Source organism: Melozone crissalis, unplaced genomic scaffold (genome assembly GCF_028551555.1).
Source record: "Melozone crissalis strain CALT ecotype California unplaced genomic scaffold, PUWL_Pcris_2 ptg000004l_1, whole genome shotgun sequence".
NCBI lineage: Eukaryota > Metazoa > Chordata > Aves > Passeriformes > Passerellidae > Melozone > Melozone crissalis.
Genome location: NW_026535782.1, coordinates 29,524,823 through 29,545,361, shown reverse-complemented (window position 1 = coordinate 29,545,361; position 20,539 = coordinate 29,524,823). Strand labels below are relative to the sequence as shown.

Sequence of the window (20,539 nt, the reverse complement as noted above, 5' to 3'; positions counted from 1 at the left end):
TTGAAAGAGACCACAGTGGGTCCTTGGCTCAACCAGGGTCATCCTAGAGCTCATTGCACAGGATTGTGTGAATCCATGCTGACTGCTCCTGATCACAATTCCTATCTCCTTTACCCTGTGTGGCACCAGAAAGAGCAGCAGCTCCCACAGGAGGCACAGCGTGTGCAGCAGGATGAGATGTGCTTTTTTCTTTTTCCAGCTCCTTTTGTAACATGCTCTCAACCCACCAATATACCAGCTTCATGCCTTCATTGATGTCCTGCTTTGGCTCCACAAGCTGCTCCATGACCCTGTATTCCATCTCAGTGCTATTTCATCCCCAAGCCCCCATCTTTCATCTTGCACCCCCATCACTACAGAAACCAGAATCCCAACCTACTCTTTTACATACTGATGCCCAAAAACTGTATGCATCAGCTTGCTCTCACCCATGCAACACCCACTTAAGTTCCTGGGACATCCTGCTCCCTCCCCACAAACAGCTTTGGCCATGCTCTTCCTGATGAATAGGAAGAAAGGGAAGTCTCTTTTCTCACAGTAGAGAAAAAGGGAAGCTACTGCCCACAGCAACTTCACCAGCACAGTAAGTATTACTCAGGAGAAAGTGCCCAGTGTGGAAATTAATGTCCAGGTCAACACAGACATGCTGCAGTAAGCAACTACCTCTGGTCTGAGCATCTGCTTTATAAAGATGATACTTATTTCACCATCAACTCTACAGTGAAATACAACCACTGCTGGAAAGCATTCTTTCCTGTGTTTGTCCCTCCTACGCTACAAAACATTAATCACTTCCTTTAACTGGACAGAACGTGTAACTGAAAATAGCTGACAAGATTCAGCACTCCAAGTAGAGAAAACAGTCTGGAAGTGTTTAGATGTGTTCTGCTTCAACAAGCAAGCAACGTGATTCAAATGTATGCAAGGCTACACAAATAAGAAAACTGTATATGCTTCAAAACTTACTTGAATGGGCTTTCAATAGATGTGGTTGTAACTTTAAAGTGCTTATATCTTCTTGCATTCATCCTTTCATTTGTTGTGATACCCAAGCAAGATATCTTAAGACAGGAAGAATAAGTATTTTAGCTCACATAAAAACATGCAACCAAGTACTGCACAAGACAGACTGAGAAAGGACCAAATTTACTGGATTAAATTTATTTTAAAATTTATTTGTAAACAAACGAGTTTTTGACTGGGGAAATTATCAGGAGCAAACATAAACCATAAGACTTTGAAATTGATACATGTTGTAAGTGACAAATATTGTAAAAATGGACGACAAAATTTAAACTTCCTGTAAGTTTCATCTAAGCTTTAGAGGATAATCTTTCCAGAAGATTTCCTGGAAAAAGAAATTAAGTCTCATGGTTCATTAATGGCAAGTCATACTTCAAGGCTTTCAGTATGACTTTTCTTTCCATAGAAAGGATAAAAAGAAAAACAACTTGGGTTTGGTCAGACTAGAGTATAATAATATAGCCTCACCTCACACTGAAGCAGTGTAAGAAATTATTGCATCCTCTTTCATGTTACCACTCCCTTTCAGTTAATAACATACAGCATTATTATAAATTTGCCCCATGGCTCTTATCCTCTATTAGTCTTTGTTGCCTTTTTCTGGTCTGTTTTACCTTTTTGTCATTCTGAGAATGGAAAGCAAGAGGTAGGTATTTTAACCTCTTGCAAAAAAAAAAAAGGCCATGTGAATTAGAGCTAAATGATGCCTAATACTGAGAGACAGTAGATGCCTGCCTCCTCCAGCAGGGCTGAGAGATTAAACACTTGGTCTAGCACAATGAACATGCAAATTTAAACGACAGAACTATTTGATATTCTTATGTCACAGTAATGTCACAATCCAAGACATGGCATTATGAGTGAAGTGCCCTTCCATACCTGGTACATCTGACACATGAGTAACACAGCCACCCACATGAAGTGAAACACACTGTTTAGAAACATCCAAAACATCCACGGAGAACAGGTAGCGATCTGTGTAACATAGGTCCAAAATCCATCCTTTGTGTAACTTGTCTCACAGTGGAAACCCCAGTCTAGAGGGAAAAAAAAAGTCAAAAAATATACAAAGATTTAAGGTATGTTTGTTTTACAGCAACATATAATGCCCACATTAGAATGTGTTAAATTAAATACGAAAATGACAAGTGCCAGAATTCTGAGCTTTACTTGCTCTCTTCCTTTCCCAGCTCCTTGAATACATGACACATGCACATACTTGTCTGTGATGAAAAAAAAAAAAGATCTAGAACAAGAAAAATATCTTCTAAATTAAAATACTCAATATAATCAAATATTAATGTGCAGTTCAATTCCAGAATAAAAATACCCAAAACCCTGATAAGGCAAAGACCTGTAAAACTCCATATGAGGAGATAAAGTATTTAGAAGCAATATTTAGAAGCAATTTTTTAAAAAGTCAAAAATCACATTTACTCACAAGAGATACATCCATAGATCATCCAGCAGATCATAAAAAGCAGGAAGAACAGGTATCCCATAAAATAACGATGGTTGCCTGCTCCTAAAGTTGCACAACAGGGACCAAATTACTACACTTTCAGCAGCAGAAAGACAACATTACACCAGAAAGTTTAATTGCTTGCTTAGAAGTACTGCTTATTATTGTATACAGAAACATTATGCTACAATATTAAGCCTCTATAACTTCAAGACAGTGAAATTAGCTGGTTTACTTATGATTTTTCTTTTATTTCTCAGACAACAAAGCAACTTTAATTTTCTGTCATGTTACAACTGCAATTCAGTAATTCATTCGTAACCTCTTTCATGAACTAATAAAATTACTGATAGACAATATTTAGAGCAAAGTTGCTGACAGCTGTTGCAGAGCCCTTAACAGCCAGGAATTGAAAATTGGTAAGTATTTGTTAAAAGCCACTGAAAAATCATCAAACTATGGAGTTCACTTTGTTAAAAGTAACAGAAATATGAACAAATATACAACCTTCTTTGATAATAAACTAACTCAAATCTTATGTTTGGATGCCTGATGAAGCTAGCTAAAAATAAAATATCTAGTAAAACTTGTAAAACAAATACCTGTAACTGAACAAACAAGGTCTAGGAAACCTAGCTATAACAATGAATGGGATAAAAACAACTCTGCTTTAGACAGAATTCTAATGCAAGAAAACTCAGTTACTAAAAGACTGATCTATTTTTAACAGTAGCAGAGCTAAAAATATGCCTTTTATGAGAGTACATCATAATTCTGAAGTACTCAGCCTTCCTTCTGTTGGTAAAATATGTCCAGTGTTGCAACCTTCCAAGAGCTCCAGGCTGTAAACTAAACCCACAGAGATGATAATGGGCTACAAAAGCTTTGGCTGTCATCATTTACCAGCACAGCATTTACTTCTTTATTATGTCAAATGTTTTCCCTGCTAAAACAAGAGCATCCTCTGGAGGCAGAAAATAATCAAGTGCTTTTAGCAAGTGAGCTGAAAGACTGTATAAATAAGAGATGAGGAAAAACATACATATAACACAATCTAGACTAAACATAAGACACTTCCTTGAAAATCAAACAAGTTCCTGAAAACACAAAATCATGTTGTAATATTGCCTTCAATTACCTAAGGGCATATGAGAAAGCAGTGGGAATGTCCCTAAGGTATCACTTTCATTTGCATTCTAAATTTCAGAACTGTTAAGTTTCATAAAAGACATTCTATAAAGAACACAGAAGTTAAACAGTGGCCTAGAAGCCCATTTGAGAAACATCTGATGGGATGCTTCTTTCAGCAACATCTTTAGTAATACTAAACAAAATTCTGCCTAACAGGAAATCCATATGTGTGAGGTAAAAGCATGTAGCATTTAAAACTATAAATGAAATAGTACAATCTTGATCGCAGTTTAAAAAGAAAAAAAAAAGTGAAAAAATAAACTGGAGAACCTGTACTTTGAACTAAGATTAGGCAAAACACAGTACTGTGCTCTACAGCTGCCTCCTGGACTGGCAGGAATAGAGTCCTCCTCTGCAGTTAAAATAAAATTTTAAAAACTGTAGAAAAACAATGCTATGTTGATACTCCATTTAGAATACAAATATAATCACTTCCAGAGATTTGGTTGCTGTATTTTAACTAAAATTTTGAGGAAAACAATTTGCCCTAGTTGCCAATTCCTTTATTTTTCAAATAGTCTCCAGTTTTTGTCAACCTCTTAAAAATGGTAAAAATATTCTAGGTGTCTTTATATGCCAAGTTTTATCCCCAAAGGATTTATTTTAAAGTGTCTGTAAACACTCTTACAAGATTTCTCAGTCCTATCTTTAGCAACATTCTTATCTTTTTAACACATTCCACACACATCCAAATTCCACCTTTCCAGAAAGGCATGATTCATGCTTCCCTTTTTGGCAAACATACCACAAATGCTGTTTTAAGAATGGATTCTGTTTTGCAATCCCATGCTTAGAGTGACCACGTACCAATGTGAGACAGAGAAGCCATATAAGGTTGTTCAGACCACCATCCCTCCAGTTCAGCTCCAGCTCCCATACTGTGATTTCAAATGCTTTTTCCCAGCATACTTTCAAGGGCCCTAAGTTTACCTCCAGTTACCCCTCTCTGTACACTACCAGTAAAAGACAGATTCTACTTTTCCATCATCACTGTGACTTAAAAACCATTTCCTCCACCTACCCTAATCCCATCACTCATACACTAAAACTAAGGGCTTTCCTTCCCTATTTGTTTTTTGGTTTTTTCTGGTTACAGATTAAAATACTGGATCTTTCTGTCCCATTGACACATACTCCTTGGTATCTTGTAAAACCTGAGCCCATGTTCCCCTGCCTGTCTGAATTAAAAATTTCTTAGTTTTTCATTGTAAAACATCTAAAATATAAAACAAAAATATCTCAGATAGTAACATCTGTAGGAAACATAAAACAGAAGGGGGTGATATAAATTGATCAATGAGACTTTAGAGATGTTCTATTACAATTTAAATGCCAAGATTTTACTCTTGATTTTCAGACCAAACTACTCTGATTATTCACTATTATATCTATTCGAAAGGACTACAATGAAGCATTTATGAAACTGTCAACTGTCAGTGAACCCAGGTCTTAACTCCTCCCCAAGATTAAAGTTACCTCTGCTTGTGTCCTAAAAAATTAAACACGTGAAGCAAGCTGCACTCATTTCCTAGCTGAGAGGTCTTCAGTGCTCCCTGCATAATAATGGTTTTCAAATAAGTTTCTCAAAAAAATATGACTGGAAATAGCAGCATTTAGAGACTTTATTTCTGTTTTACATCCATTCATTTAATAATCATTGGGGAGAACAAAAGACAACCTGGATGGTCGAAAAGAGGAGAATACCTCAACAGGAAGTCATTCTGGATCTAACTTGTATAATCATACCAATTTTAAATACACATACTCTACCAATAAGCTACTGAATATTGGTGAAAATGAAAAATTTCATCTTATGTAATGGATATTAATCAGTTGTGGAACTGGGACATACCTTTTCAGCCATAAAGCTTTGAATCTTTTCATTACTAAACTTCATGTCAATTAAAATACATATGTAGCAAACTGAATTAGACACAGAACAATTTTGAGGACGGGTATATAATAGACAATACAAATGAGAATAATGCAGAGAATCACATGTAGAAAAAGAATTGAGCTCAATACTGAAAAGCTTTTCTTAAGAAGCCAAGTCACTTCCACTGTGAAATGAGAACAGGCAGACCTTGCAGAGCATTTTAGCAAATTGCTCACCTACGCAGTTCCCCACCCACGGGCAGTGGTGATCAAACTTCGCTATACATCGATTGCAAACACCGCAGTGTTTGGACCTCACTGGCTTCCGTATCTGCAACAGATAACAAACATCTGTTTAGAAAAGCAAGTTACCCTGATGTATTTTAAATAGGAGAAAACACAAACCCTCCATTTAAATGTAAATTGATTGTGCTATTGTTAATTCCTCAGAGAACTTCAAACTTGAAGGTAATTCTAAAGGCAATCCTAGGTATTTAGCTTAATCTACTCACTTTTTAACACAAATATCCTTAAAACTGCACTGAAATGATTTTCACTTTTTTTTTCTTATACAAAGAACTATTTTCCTCATACAAAGTTCTTCTATCACCTCCAGCTATTAAGCTTTGTATAGCAACCAGCTTCATTTCAGCTTTTAACAATGAAAATAAAGAATGAGCTTGAGTTCCATGATTGTGTATCATTCATAACCAAGCTCCAAAATAAACGTTCCAGGTTATTTTCGAAAGACAGAAATATGATTCAACAAGCAGAACTCAATGGAACTTAAAATGCTAAATTACTCCCAGAATTTTTTTCTTGAAAGGTTATGTCTTGAAAGAAGTGTTCTGAAATATATATGTATATACACACACACATCATTTTTAAGGTGCCACATCTGTATATAATTTTCCAGCTTCAAATTTGGAGATACAAACAGCATTCATGTTCCACATACATCAGAGCTCTGCAGTGTTAACACTGATATGCGTGAGCATTTTGTATCTGCTAGTTAACTTCCAAAGAAAAAATATGTTATATTTGTTTTACAAAAATTAAGACTTCTTTCCCCTACTCCTGACTATTGTCAGATAGGGAAACACACTTGATTTTTGAAAAAAATATTTTACTAGAAGCACAACATAACTTTACTGTGAGTTATGGAGGTAGTGGAATGTCACATGTGATTTTTATAACTTGCTAAGTGTATAACCAACCAACCTGGTAGATATACTGGATACTTGAATTTTGACAATGGCAAGTTATTTCCAAAATCATAATATTTTCCTCTCACTGTTGCCTTTTTTTTGTGTACATATTATGTACTGAATACACTGCTTAGATTAAAGAGTACAAATAAATTCTCCCTTCGAAACTGCAATAAGGTCAAATATATGTTCATTACAGGAACACTAATTTTGGCTTAGCATTAAAGAAAAAAAAATAAACAGAGAAATTGATAGAAAAATATACTACCAAGCAGGTACTGCAGAATATACTGAGGTCCAGACTTCCTGTCTCTGCAAGTTCTACTATTGTCTGCAGGAAAAATAAAATTAGAATTTAGCATATAAACAAATGGTGACAAGCATTTTCAGACCTGTGGCTGTGAACCCTTTATTTCAGGTACTTTCTACACACAGGAGCAAATTCATTTCAGATCAAACTGATTTTGAATCTACTTTATTAGACCAATATGCATATTTACTTCTAAATTAACTCTAGTTTATACTTATTCCTAGTCACCTACTGTGATTTCAGTGCTGCTGGTGTCAGTTTTGGTACCCTGGACAAATTCATTATGAGTCCCTCTGACTTCAGTGGGAGTATAACACTACACTACAGACTAACAAAAGGATGCAAAAACAAATGTGCATAGTCTCATGCACATTCAACTCAAAACTGGAGTTCAGTATTTGCTTGTCCACAAGCAAAATCTCAAACCTGAGGAGAACAGAACTGAACAAGAGCAGATGAAGAGCTTTTAAATACAAGACTTGTGCAAACTCAGGATCACTTCCTTCAGATCCACATCACTGTGCTTTGTAAACCTTTGTGTGCCTTCTATGCTTTCAAACTACAGGAATATCTTATTTACTCCTTCCCTTGCTTTAAGTGTGATTTGGGTTATTTTGTAACACAGAATGAAGGACATGACATATTAAAACAACAAACATCTGAAATTGTTGCTTACTACACATTTCTAAATATAATTAACATGTTCATCTGAAATGAAAAGAATTTTCTTACTTGGTTATTTCAAAGCTAAAGGCTAACTCAGCATTAAATACTTGAAGACAAATTATGAAAATGTTATAAAGTGCTACACTGCATGAAGGTAACACACATGTTCTACAGTGGTTCATACCCCTGGTAACAGAACATTCTACCATGTAGTTAGCTGCAATGTAAGAAATCCAAAACATTCACAGCCATATGCATCTGCCTCAAAAAGTTACATTTTGCAATTCCTACCCAGTTCAATGAGGCTTTTGGAACCACACTCGCCTACTTAAGCAAGTAGATTAAATAAACTGCATATTTGTGCAATTCGCTGAATCCAATCCAAAATGTCATAGTTGACTACTCTACTTAATCTAGTCCAGTTGAAGGAGGAGAATTTAGCTGGGAATTTACTTTGGCAACTAGCAATAACAGAAATGGAATTTTCAGAGTAAATCCAAATCTGCATCTTGACTAAGAACTCAGCTATAGCCTATTGCAGAACACAAAAACTATTTCATTGACACCATCTTTTTAATGGCTATTATATTTTCATTCCTACATAAGAACATAACTCCAAGTGGTCTGATCTTGATTCGCACGGGTCTTTTCACAAATAACCATGAAGGAGAAGCTAAAGTTCATTTTAGGTGGAATGTTGGCTTCTAGGAAACTTAAACAAAACAAAACAGTTTTGCTGCTTGTATAATTTTGGCATATTCAATGCTCATTTTGGCTGCTGAGAACAATGCACTTAATTTAAAATAACAATATGAGACGCTAATAATGATACAATGTCTTAGATATGATTAGATTACCCGTATTTTCTCTGACGTTTATGCCAAAATAAAAGCCCACCCCAAACTGCCTGGGGTTTTGGTGTTTTAGCTTCAAAATGTTTGTCAGTCTAATACTTTTAGATACAAAGGCAAAGAAAACTAGAGATGCTTAGAAGTCTGGAAAGTTGTCATAAAATTAACTAACACTTTTCCCACAATGGGCTATTTGTTTCACTATGGCAAAAGTCTGAAACTTCACATTTCATTTTTCACTTAACTGCTTTTCAAACTTTTAATATTGAAAATTCAAGTTACAATTTTATTTTGCTACTCAAAATGACTAATATGCAATCTTGCACCAGTTAAGACTTAAAATGCATTCCACATGTTAAAAAATAAATCTGGAAGACTTTTCAACATTTCAAACTTTTTTTATACAACTTACTGAAATGCAATGTACTGAACAGTAAACTAAATACTCTGATCAGCTGGTGAAAGGCTGTTGAAGAACAAGTTCATATCTCTTGGCTTTACCTTTTTCTTTTGTTCTTCCGTGGCTTTGATGATTCCTGGATCAGATTTCCAGGATTTTCCAAAATTGTAGAAAAGTGCAACGCTATTAGCAAGGAATGGAAGATGTATAAAGAAAAAATTGAGATGTGTTTACAGTCAAGGAATCTCAAGTGTAAAACCGAATTTCCTCTTCAACATTCTCACTGATAATTCTGAAACAAAATTTAACTAAATTTAAATTTTACTAATGCCCTTGAGTCACTCTCTTTAGAATTAACAAAATTCAGCACTGCTGTAAGAACTAGCTTGGTACTCAGCATTTGCCATTGCTTGACCTTCAAAACTTACTTTTCAGAATGGTCTGTTTCATAAGGTATTTCTAAAGCATTTATCATTCTAAAGGATGAACAACGATAGTTCAGTTTTTGTAACTGTTTTCCCTTTTAATTAAATTAAATCCCATGAAATTTATCTTCTCAATAACTATTTCCTGTTTTCAGAATAAACATTTTGGAGCTCTATTTATAAAACAGACATTTGACTGCCTATGTCTTCACTGGCTTGACATTCCTATGATATCACAGGACATGCTGTTTCTGGCCATAGAAGGAATTTTGCTGCAATGGCCACTGTTGCACGGCAATCATGTCCCAACACCCCTTATCTCCAAGAAAGGTAGTGTCTGAAACCCGGTCCTGTAATAAGGTAATACACATATTTTGCATCACTGAAAGTTATTTTTAACATACTAATATGTCTAATACTTTAAAAACCACAGGATTTATTATTCTCTAGAAGTGTTTATAAAATCAGTTACCATAAAGACAGAAAATAGCCATTTGTTTTAAAATACATTTCCTGCATTCAATGTCTTGTCATGTAACATGCTAGTCTTACAGCACTTGACATTTCTTCAGAGAATTAAAACATTTTTAGCAGTGATGTTGAAAAAGCAAATACTTCAGATGTTTCTCTTCCACAAAAGGAAAATTATTTATTCTCATAAACCTACAAAAGACCTGACAAAACTGAATGAAGACACCTGCTGTCACTGCCACTTACAACTGCCAAAAGATGCCCTACTTGACAAATCTGTGGTGCAGAAGCCTCTACAGCATTATCCAAACAACAAGGACACCTAGTACTCAGGCAGAAAACACTACACACCCAAATTACACTGCATTTTGAGGAACTTAGATACATTCAGATCTAAACAGCTTGCGATGAAAAAGAACCCAGAAACGCAAACAAATACAAGTAGGCCTCTTTGACTTCCGTAATGCTAAGGAAGTCTCATTGTTCATGTGAAGCGTATCACAAATAATTTTTGTCTTCCTCCTGCTGGGGCAAGGAATTGGCTGTGAATTTCTAATAAAAAATATTGGCAAGCTAAATTAAAATTTTAATGTAGTATCTTATATAGTAGAATGTTAGCATCAGCTTACTAAAGGCAATTAATCTTCCAGTAACAAGATGTTTCCTGCAAGTTTATAACGGGAGAAAAACATCAGCTATACTATAACCTAAACATTCACAGTTCTATTTTATACATTAGAGATTAAAAGCTCTGACGTCAAAATTTACACAATCCAACTTCCTATTTTTTTCTAAAGCTACCTGCTGCCAAGAATAAGCTGGTGCAACTGAACTGCTTAGCTAGAGAGAGGTTACATTTTTTTAGAATACTAAAGTAATTGCTGGGTTTTTTATAACAGTGAAAACTGATTTTCCATTAAATGTACCTTAATCAGACAACCATTACAAACAATGAAGGTACAACTGGAACCAATTTTATGACCCATTTCTAAATACCATACGTCATGTCTAGACTTTTAAAGAAGATGTGAGAAAAGACTAAGAGGGTTTTTATAACCTTAATGCTTTGCAATTGTTTTTCCGCTAACTTAAATTTGGATAACCTGTAACAAAGCTGAAGAGTCCATTGTCTCAACGGACTTCTCCCCCATTTTACTCCCTCAAATACAGACAGAACATAAGAGACACCCCCCAGAACCTGTTTTCCCTGTGTTTTTATCAGGTGGTGTCAGATGAGAGCAATGCTGACAATGCAAACTGTGGCAGATCAGGGATTTCTCTGCTGCAGCTGGGAAACTACATGAGAATTTAGAAGTTTTCTTCAGGGTACTTCCAGCATGTGATGTAGGTAAACAACTTTGGGTGTAGGATTCATCTTACCCACTTTAAATCATTCACTATGCCTTCACAGACATCAGGAAGGAAAAAAGCCATGTCCAATCTATCTTCAGTATCAAGATATTTAAATTATATAAGAGAAGCAGAGCCTTACAAGTGGCTATTTTTTGTCACTGGCTATGAAGAGTGTTTAAACTTCAGTACAGATGCCCACACTAGAGGTATCTAAAATCATACTGAACTTCCTTCTGAAGTCTACTTTGAAAGAGATCTTAGCAACTCGCATCACAGACATCTCTCAAGACTCTTCATGTGTAAAAAATTCTTGTAGGTTTGCAATAGCTTCAGAGTAGAGTAGGGAACTGGTTCTCTAGGGAGAGTGTCCCATTTTGTGTTAACATCCTAATTTACAGCTACATAAGGAAAAAGTACATTACAGTGTTATTAAAGGCTGCAAAATGCATAATATACCAGGCATTCACAACTCCTGCCTTACCACCAATTTGCTCCTCTTTTATGCAGTTTCCCCAGTTTTCATTGAGAGACAAAGCAGAAACACCTGCAAAACACTTCCTACTTTTAGTCCTGATCAATATTCTTTAATTATTAGAACAACTACAAGATGCTGAAAATCATTGCAGGAATTGGAATGAAAAGGATCATCTCATTAAAAAGAAAATTAAAACCAAACCAGCACCACACAACCCCTAAGTCAGGTAAACATGGGTTAAGGTAATTTTCCATTGTGAACTGTAGTCTATTTAAAAGGCCCCAAATACATGCAGCTTCCTGCTATCAGCTATCATACAAGTCTGAAATCAAGCCAAAATGCACATTATAGACCCAGATATGCCCTTTCACTAACCAAAAATCCTTTTCTCCTGCACAGAAAAATCTGCAGCCAGTGTAAGGTGTCAGAGATCAAATATATGCTAATAAACCCGCCAATTCACAGAATCACAGCATCACAGAATGGGTCAGAATGGGTCTCTTCCAGGCTGGAAGAGACCACAGAGGGTCATCTGGTCCAAGCTTCCTGCTCAAGCAAGGTCACACCAGAGCACACAGCACAGGATTGTGTCCAGACTGTTCTGGAACACTGAGGAGAGACTCCAGAACCTCTCTGGGCAATCTGTTCCAGTGCACACTCACCTTCATGGTAAAGAAGTTCCTTTTCATATTCAGGTGAAACTTCCTGTGCATCAGTTTCTGCCCATTGCCTCTTGTCCTACTGCTTAGCACAATTAGGAAGAGCCTGGAAACCTCCTCTGACACTCTCTCTTTAGATTCTTATAGACATTGATGACTAATGTCTCTCAGACATGTCTTTTTGAGTCTCAACAGGCCCAACACCCTCAGCTTTTCCTCATTAGAAAGATGCTCCAAATCCCCAATTCATAACAGCTGTACATCTGGATCTAAGAGTCCAGGCAGGTAACAGCAGCTAGCTACATGAGAAGCCTCATTTCACTAGACATTTATTAGACAAAATCAGTCTGTAATGATTTTGTTTATCATGCAAAAGCCTTTTAACTCCATTTCTATCTGACATAAAAGAATACCTTAGCTTACAAATTATTTCAGTTAGCCTATCTCCTCCAGCACTGGATTTTTTTTTAACTTTTTTCTTTAACTTTAGAAAAAGTATTTAGGCATGGGAACAGAAGCTCTGGACAGCTGGGCCCAGAGTTTGGATTTTTGGGGTCTTTAGTTCCTGTAGAAAAACAGCTGCTGACTTCTTTTTTTCTGCATGAAGACTTTTTGCTCTTTTCCTGAAACTAATTTTGGTAATAAATTTTTTTTAAATGCTTAACTGTACCAATTAGCTTGTTACAGTTTTTTTAAATCCTATACAATTGTATCAGCTTTGTGAAAGAATGAAAATCATAAAGAATTCTCTAACACCCATTTTTAAAATAATCACTAATTGAAAATGTGTGCAATGTTTGTTTCCTTTAACCTAGACCCCAGCAATTGGTGAAGTATATGGGAAATAAGATAATCAATACAGTGTTAGTCAATGATAAATTATTTTGAAAAACACAAATTGCCCTATATAATCTCAAAATCTCAGCATTGCAGAAAGGATGCAACAGCCATAAAAGCTCGCTTACTTAAAACTGCACACTCCCATTTGCACCAAATACAAACAGAAGAGAAAAAAATACTGTGAATAGTTTGGGTTATAGTAAACTCTGACATTTTAGAAAAACAGAGCAGTGTAAGAACCTTTTGACATAACAAGCAGTATTTGTTCAGCTGCAACTGGAAAGATTGCATGAACAACTGAGGTATAATCTTGGCAGGGCATTTACAGGACACAAGAGAATGTTATACCTATAAATACTAATGAAAAAGAAAAAAAAAAGTGAAATTCTAGTCTCACATTATTAAAAGTGTAATTTTCAATAAGTTTTTTTCTTTTACAAATAAAACTAAATTAAAACATAGCAACTTAGTGTGTAGGATTTTTGAGGGCATTTTTGCTCCTACTCTGCAAACACTAGAAAACTAGAATACACTAATGGGGCAAGACATAAGTATCCTTTGTTACAAACAAAATATAGTTACAAGGATGCAGCAAAACCGTGGCAAGGAGGCATAAGATGATAAACTCATATATAGACTCAAAAATACACAGATCATATTCCTCATTCCCTGCAAGAATAGGATTTTTACTTTATCAAATACACCAGACTCAGAAGCTACTGAGAAAAATCCAATAGAACTGAAACATTTACAAAACGTTCAGAACATTTTCAATACAGGCTTTTTGAAAGACACATGATTAAACCTTAGAATTTAGAGATCTATTTTTCATGTGACCATACTGAAATTCAAGAAAATGCCCTGCAAATCCTTGTTTTTCCTTATGATACATTGCATCACCTGACCTTTTCTGTCCTATTAGGATTAAACACACAAGAGTTGATGATCTTTAAATACTTAAATATTAAAGTTTCACTTGCAGCAATTAAGATCTTTATATTATTTATAATGTAAAGTTCCAGTAAGGCAAGTCCTGATAGTTGTTTTAAGTTATAAATTCTCTTCCCCAAGCAAAAGACAGTCAGAATTTGTGAAAACTACTAGGACAGGCTTTATCACTTGAACAGAACAAAGTGTAAAGTAGTACTCTAGTCTGCTGTAAGCAATCATATAAAGCTGTAAAAATACAGGAATTCTTTATCCAACCACAATGCTATGTCTCATGTTATAAAAATAGAGGAAGCACGCAATTTCTTTTTTGCAATAAAGTTACAGGGCTATTTTCCAGAAGAAGAATGAATTTGGAATCTTATTACAAAGACTTCCAATTAAAAATCACCAATTAAAGAAAGATGGCCTCAAGCACTTGGTCTCTAAAACTGCTTGTCAGAGAATTGTGTCAGCTCTAATGAAAGTAATTAGTAACTGAAGGTCTTAGACCACAACTTCTCTACACTGTTGCAAAGGTTGTGAGACACCAGCTTGGGACAGAAGTAGGACAGTATTTTATTGACATTCTGAAGTCAGGTTTTATTAGGGTAATTGCTTACAGTTCTAGTGAACAATTATAATTATTCTCTGCAAAAAGAAAATATGACAAACTTCAAGCTATTTAATCAGAACGAATTACAGAAATAAAAATCTAAGCAAGTTGATAGATATATGAATGAAATATGAGCTTCAGGATAAAAATCCCACAATTACAACTTTAAGAACTATATTAAACATCAAATCTCTACTTTGTTTTCTTGGCTACTGAAATTACAGAACCCAAGAAAGTTGTTTAAAAGTTTGAATCTATTTAATTGCCGTGGAAAACTAACATTCCCCACTGAACTCTGACTCAATTTCTACCTCCATGAGTAAGGGAAATTCGTATCTAGACAGACAATCAAAACCACAAAAATACGGTAATATGCTGAATCTCTATAATCTAGTATTGTTAATAAACATATTTCAAAATAACTATAAATGTAGTTATCAAAGGCATCTAAAGTTTGCACAAAATGGAATTTCCAAAATCTTTCAGAAGCTGTTACTGTGAAACCAATTCCACTAGACTTGATAGAACCAGCCGGCTGTTTTCAGAATAGTGTCTAAAAAATGCAGTCAATTACATTGTGTCCCCTCACAGTCAGAGAATATTTTACAAAGTTTCCTCCACATAGAAAATTGGTAAAGGAAATTCTGCCGAGTACTGTAAACAAGTTTTGAGGAAAATCTTTTACTTACCAAAGAACAGCAAGAGCATGCACATTTCTAAAGCAATAAAATAATTAACATTAATATAGAAAGCAATGTTTTGTGGTGATTCCCTTTTTATAATTATTATTAGTTTACTTAGTGTTATATATAGGATATAGCTGTGCAATTCCTCATACTATGAACATGAAAAAAATACTACTGTACACAAGAAAGGATATCATTCCAAAACCAGAAGAACCACGTCACATACATCCAGAATTTTGTTGCCAAATATATTCCAAGAGGCAGTGCACTGTGCATGGAGTGATCAAAGAATGACCTGTAATGTAGGAACAATGTCACATGGTAAGTTTTGATTCATAAAACATAAATCCTGAACTACTGCTTCAGGGAAACACTTCCTATTAAAATATGTATTATATGGGATTTTGCACAATATGCATACATTTTCCTCACTTTTCTGTTCAAAGTTCACGAGAAATTCCTTTTTTCAACCTGCCAAGACAGGCAGAATGAGTAAATACTGATGCTAAAACTACACTGTGCAAGCAGTCAGGAACCTGTGAGATTAGCAACATGGACAGTGTTGCAAAATGCATTGAGATTCCAGTGTAAAGACACTTTGGAAACCTATACAATGAAAACTGCACATTAAAATCACGTCCTAAAGAAAAAAAGCTTAAGAGACTGGTGTTATCAGCCTATATACTTGAAATATTTCAGATAATTCAATATTTTGCTTCTGCTACAGCGGCCAATAAAAAGTTGAAAAAAAAATCCAGACTAATTAATTTCCCATATATCACTATATTTGCCAAGTTCTAAGATAAAATGCTGCTACATTAATTAAAAAAAAATTAAGCCATCAGAATGATTTTCACTTTCTTACACTTTTGCATTTTAAAGACTCGTCTGAATAAAGTTGCATACAGTGAGACAAATTAGGTGAATAACTAGGCTACTCCATATTCAAGAAGAAATTGCTACAAAACCTATGGAAAACAACACTCTAAACAACTAACCTCCCTGAAATAAAATTTCTGCATTATCTGCCAAAACATCCTGCTATTGATCCATTTTGCTTTTTGTGCTGGTGATTCCCTCAGGGCTGCCACAGACAAATGTGTGCAGGGAGTAGTTTCCATTTCACTTCTTTACTCCCTTACAGTACCTCTCTTTTCTCTAGTGGAAGTTCCCTAGGTCTTTGGAGAAAACCCTGTAAGGAGCATGAGCTCATTTGATGAATAAGTAAATATATATTTGGACACACAGTAGTTACTCTGCACTAATCTTTCTTTCAGTGACTTCTGTGCATTTTTGTGTGTGTGAAAGTAGGGAGGAAAACACAGCTAAGCAGATTACCTAAAATTCTACGGGGAAAGAAAACATTATTACAAAAACAGCCCAAGTTTAATTCAAACCTGGGCTTTGTGTAAAACATTTTAAAAATTATTTATACTAAATATTAAGCACCAGATAAGAGAAAATAAAAATGTTAATCTTGAACTCATGTCAGTTAGGCCAAAAATATAAAACTTGACAAAACACAGATCTTGAGAGATTGGAAGAAATCTTGTCCTTCCTTTCTGTAGGAGGCACACCTGAGAATTCGACAAATGAGAAATATGTTTTTTTTGTGGGAGGAGGCCAGCAAATTGCAAAGCCTCAGAGGTGACAAAAAGACCAAACAGATCATCTCCAAGATCCTGCAAATGCTGGATAACCTTCCACTTCCCTCCCAGTCTACTAAGTTCACTATGGCAGCACATGATAATGAAAAGCAAAGGAGAGATGATGTAGTCTACAGCTCTTGAAAATCCACTGGAGTATACTACACGTGTGTGTGTGTCTATTTGTAGGTACGTTTACAGACATTTAAGTAATCATAAGTACAACTAAAAGTATTTATGATCAGGTAACAAGATGTACAAAAAATACTATTAGAAAGCAGCCTCTTTCTTTAGTCACTTATTTCCACAACAACAAAACCTTCAAAATCTGATTCTAACTTAATTTCTCTCTATAAATATCTTTAGATGCTTTTGTGCATTTCAATTATTGACAGAAAACAGTTTTAACAGTACACTTGCACATTGACTTTATTACTTTATAGTAACTTTTCCATTGCTTCCTTTCTGCAACATTCATGCTGATAACTCTCTGTAGACAGACAATCAGCACCCTCCTCTGGATAATGACTGAATTTCTGTTCTGCTGTTAGCTTCTGTTAGCTCAGCAGTATTCACCCAAGATAATTCCAGGTTTCACAAGACAACAGAGCATTACAGGAGCTATAGTTGCACAAGATCTTTTGCAGAAATAAAGACCAATTCCAACAAATGGAAATTGAAGGTTATCTATCCAATAAAGATGTCAGCAAAATACTTCTTACATGCACACTAAATAGACAGTGTCCCAGTAAAACACTTACTTTGAAAGAAACTGTACCATAGCCCAAACGCCACCATACATCAGCCCTTTAATGAGCCAAGAATCAATGTCTAGGTCTGCTATAAACCCAACCAGCCAAATAACTAGGAAAGGAGTTCCCAGCATCACCTTCTGACGGAATTCCTATATGGAAACAAACACCAGTGAGTAACTCTGTTTTCAGGAACAGATTGTATAATAAACACAACAGTCATAAAAACTTAAATTTTCAAGAAAATTCAGGGGGATAAATCTTCACAAATTTTCCTCATTTCTTGTCTTTACACATCTCCAATGAATTTGCAAAGAAAATAAATGTTCCTAAAGTCATATTACAAATTGATAACTTTGTTTTAGAACTGTCTTCTAGAGACTTTGCTACCAATCCAGAATCAAGCAACATTAGCTCTTTTTAACAAATCCGTATGTGTATGGACTGCCACACAGCACATGACAATGTCAGTAAATTTTTATTACTCGTGTAACTGCAGTTTTTAAGCCATACTGAAGCATCTATTAATAAAGATATGACCTTTTTTGTCTTACACTGTGTGGATACAACTCCTGATGAAACCACTGAACTCTTTCCAAATAATTAAAGTACAGTGACAATGAAATATACAAACAACTTCAGGTCAATAATCACAGCAGTGTTACAGTACCACAGGGTTAAAGCCCAGACTGTAGCAGTACTTTCAGGATCTTGGTGCAATGTATCTTTATTTTAAAAAATTATATCAGTGGTAGCAACACTTAATATCCAGTCCAACACTCTGCCTAAATGCTGATGGATACTAAGAAGAAAACATTAATTCTCTTTAAATTATCAAACAATATGTAGGAAGAGAGTCCTTCATGCTAGAGCAGTATGCTAACCCTTACACCTTCATTTATGGCCTCTTCCTATCTGCAGTATTAAACAATGCTCTGAGAAGCAAAAGGCCTCCACATTAGTGATTCATGTATTAGTTTATACTGCTGAGACTGACTGCTTCTTTCATTCAACACAATAAACAATACATACCTAGAAAGGAGATCAGAGTTCAGGATACTCAAAATGCTTCTTTCCTCAGCTACCTGAGAATCAGTTTTGGCTAACATGACCACACAATACTTTCCTAACACTTTCTTTTAGCTACCACAAAAACTAAAAGTAAGTGTATAGAAGCTTAGGGTTTTATTTCCTCCTGCCCTAAATAAAGCACTTTTTTCCCTTTTGCAATCACTTTAGTCATAATAAGAAGACATTCCTTAAAGCTGAAATGTGGGGAAACCACAGTCCTGAACTTCTTTTAAACAAACACACAGGTCCCCAAACCAAGAGCAGCCACAAGATTGATTTACACAAGTGTTATGCTACTACTTACCTTATCTGCTTTTAGTTTTCTCAGAAAGGATGGACTATCATATCCCTTTGCCTGCCTTGCTTCTTGTAGATGATTGATCATCCAAACGTTCTTCCTTTGTTTTGCAAGATCAAGTGGTGATTCACCCTGTCAGAAGTAAAAATGTGGGAAACATCCAATTTAAAATAAAATGCATTTGGAGCACTTTTGAAACAAGAAGATTGGCTGTTAAAACTAGCACATTTCAAAGCCATTTAGCTACATTCTGGCATACTTTTTGCTCTGCAGCTTACTTGACACCAACCATCATTCATTCCTTTTGGTTTTTCACTCTCTCATAACTATACAAGTGTGCACAAGTAGCATATTGAATGTATGATTCTGATGAGATGTATGTCCTGACAGTAATAATTGTTGCCTTTGGCATAGAACAAATCTATGTTCCACTATTCTACACACAGTCTACTAGTCTGTAAAGCAAGGACTGTGCTTCCCCCTCAGCTATTGACAGGCAGCAGAAATCAAGCAAAGAATAAGAACTTGTGACCCACTGGATCATGGAAACTCTCCCAAGTCTAAAGCCTGACTTCTTCTGCCTTTTGGCAGACTGAAGTTACTAGTATTATGGAATGCTTCTGGGATATTTTTTTTCCACCAGCCTAATGTTCTTAAGTTTATTTCAGTTATGAAAGTCCTAGGAAGAAAACGTGAAAGAATAAACTGAGTGTTCACATCCAACTTATTTCAAAATTCTGAGCTTTTACTCTGAGCTTGTGTTTCATGTATTTTGGGTGCTAAGCCAGCAATGGCTCATGTTTTTATTTCTGTAATTTCAGAAAGGACTAACAGATGCAGCAAAAGAGAAACACAGAGTGAAAGATACAGGGACCAAAGGTGCCTACTAAACTGACTTGATTTTTTAAACACTTAGGAAGAGAGATAAATGAAAAAGTTATTGACTTGGTCTAAAATTATAGAGGAGGCAAGAGACAACCAATTGCAGGTACCTCCAGCTTCAGTTTTGCATTTGACTCTTCCTCTCTTCTACTGGAGTTAACTCCCCTCCTAAACAAATCATTCATGGAGGCTTGAAAAATGGCTGAATCCTCCATCGCTCGGCCCCCTCCTAAAAAAAAAGTGAGACAGGTACTAGAAACTGAAACTACCCAGAAAGGGCAATAATTACTATAGACAGAAGTGATTTCAAAGATTAAAAACTGCAGTTAGCTACCTATGTCCCACAGAAAGACAACGGGAACTGAGTACTTAAATGTCATCTCTGCCTTTGAAATCTTGCTCCAAATCTTTAAGAGAGTAAATAGCATAGAATATAAATTATGAGGTGAAGC

At 35.4% G+C, this 20,539-nt stretch overlaps 1 protein-coding gene across 1 annotated transcript in view; it reads right to left on the bottom strand.

Annotated features, from left to right (window-relative positions):
* ZDHHC17 (zinc finger DHHC-type palmitoyltransferase 17) overlaps positions 1–20,539 on the bottom strand; it is a 65,273-nt gene that overhangs the window by 4,138 nt on the left and 40,596 nt on the right. Inside the window, exons 8-16 of the mRNA XM_054272312.1 lie at positions 19,212–19,337; positions 17,846–17,988; positions 15,633–15,733; positions 9,088–9,212; positions 7,028–7,090; positions 5,789–5,882; positions 2,465–2,548; positions 1,903–2,060; positions 967–1,061 (exon numbers count right to left, since the gene is read on the bottom strand). Of these exons, the coding sequence (XP_054128287.1) occupies positions 967–1,061; positions 1,903–2,060; positions 2,465–2,548; positions 5,789–5,882; positions 7,028–7,090; positions 9,088–9,212; positions 15,633–15,733; positions 17,846–17,988; positions 19,212–19,337 (989 nt within the window). The remainder of the gene's footprint in view (positions 1–966; positions 1,062–1,902; positions 2,061–2,464; positions 2,549–5,788; positions 5,883–7,027; positions 7,091–9,087; positions 9,213–15,632; positions 15,734–17,845; positions 17,989–19,211; positions 19,338–20,539) is intronic.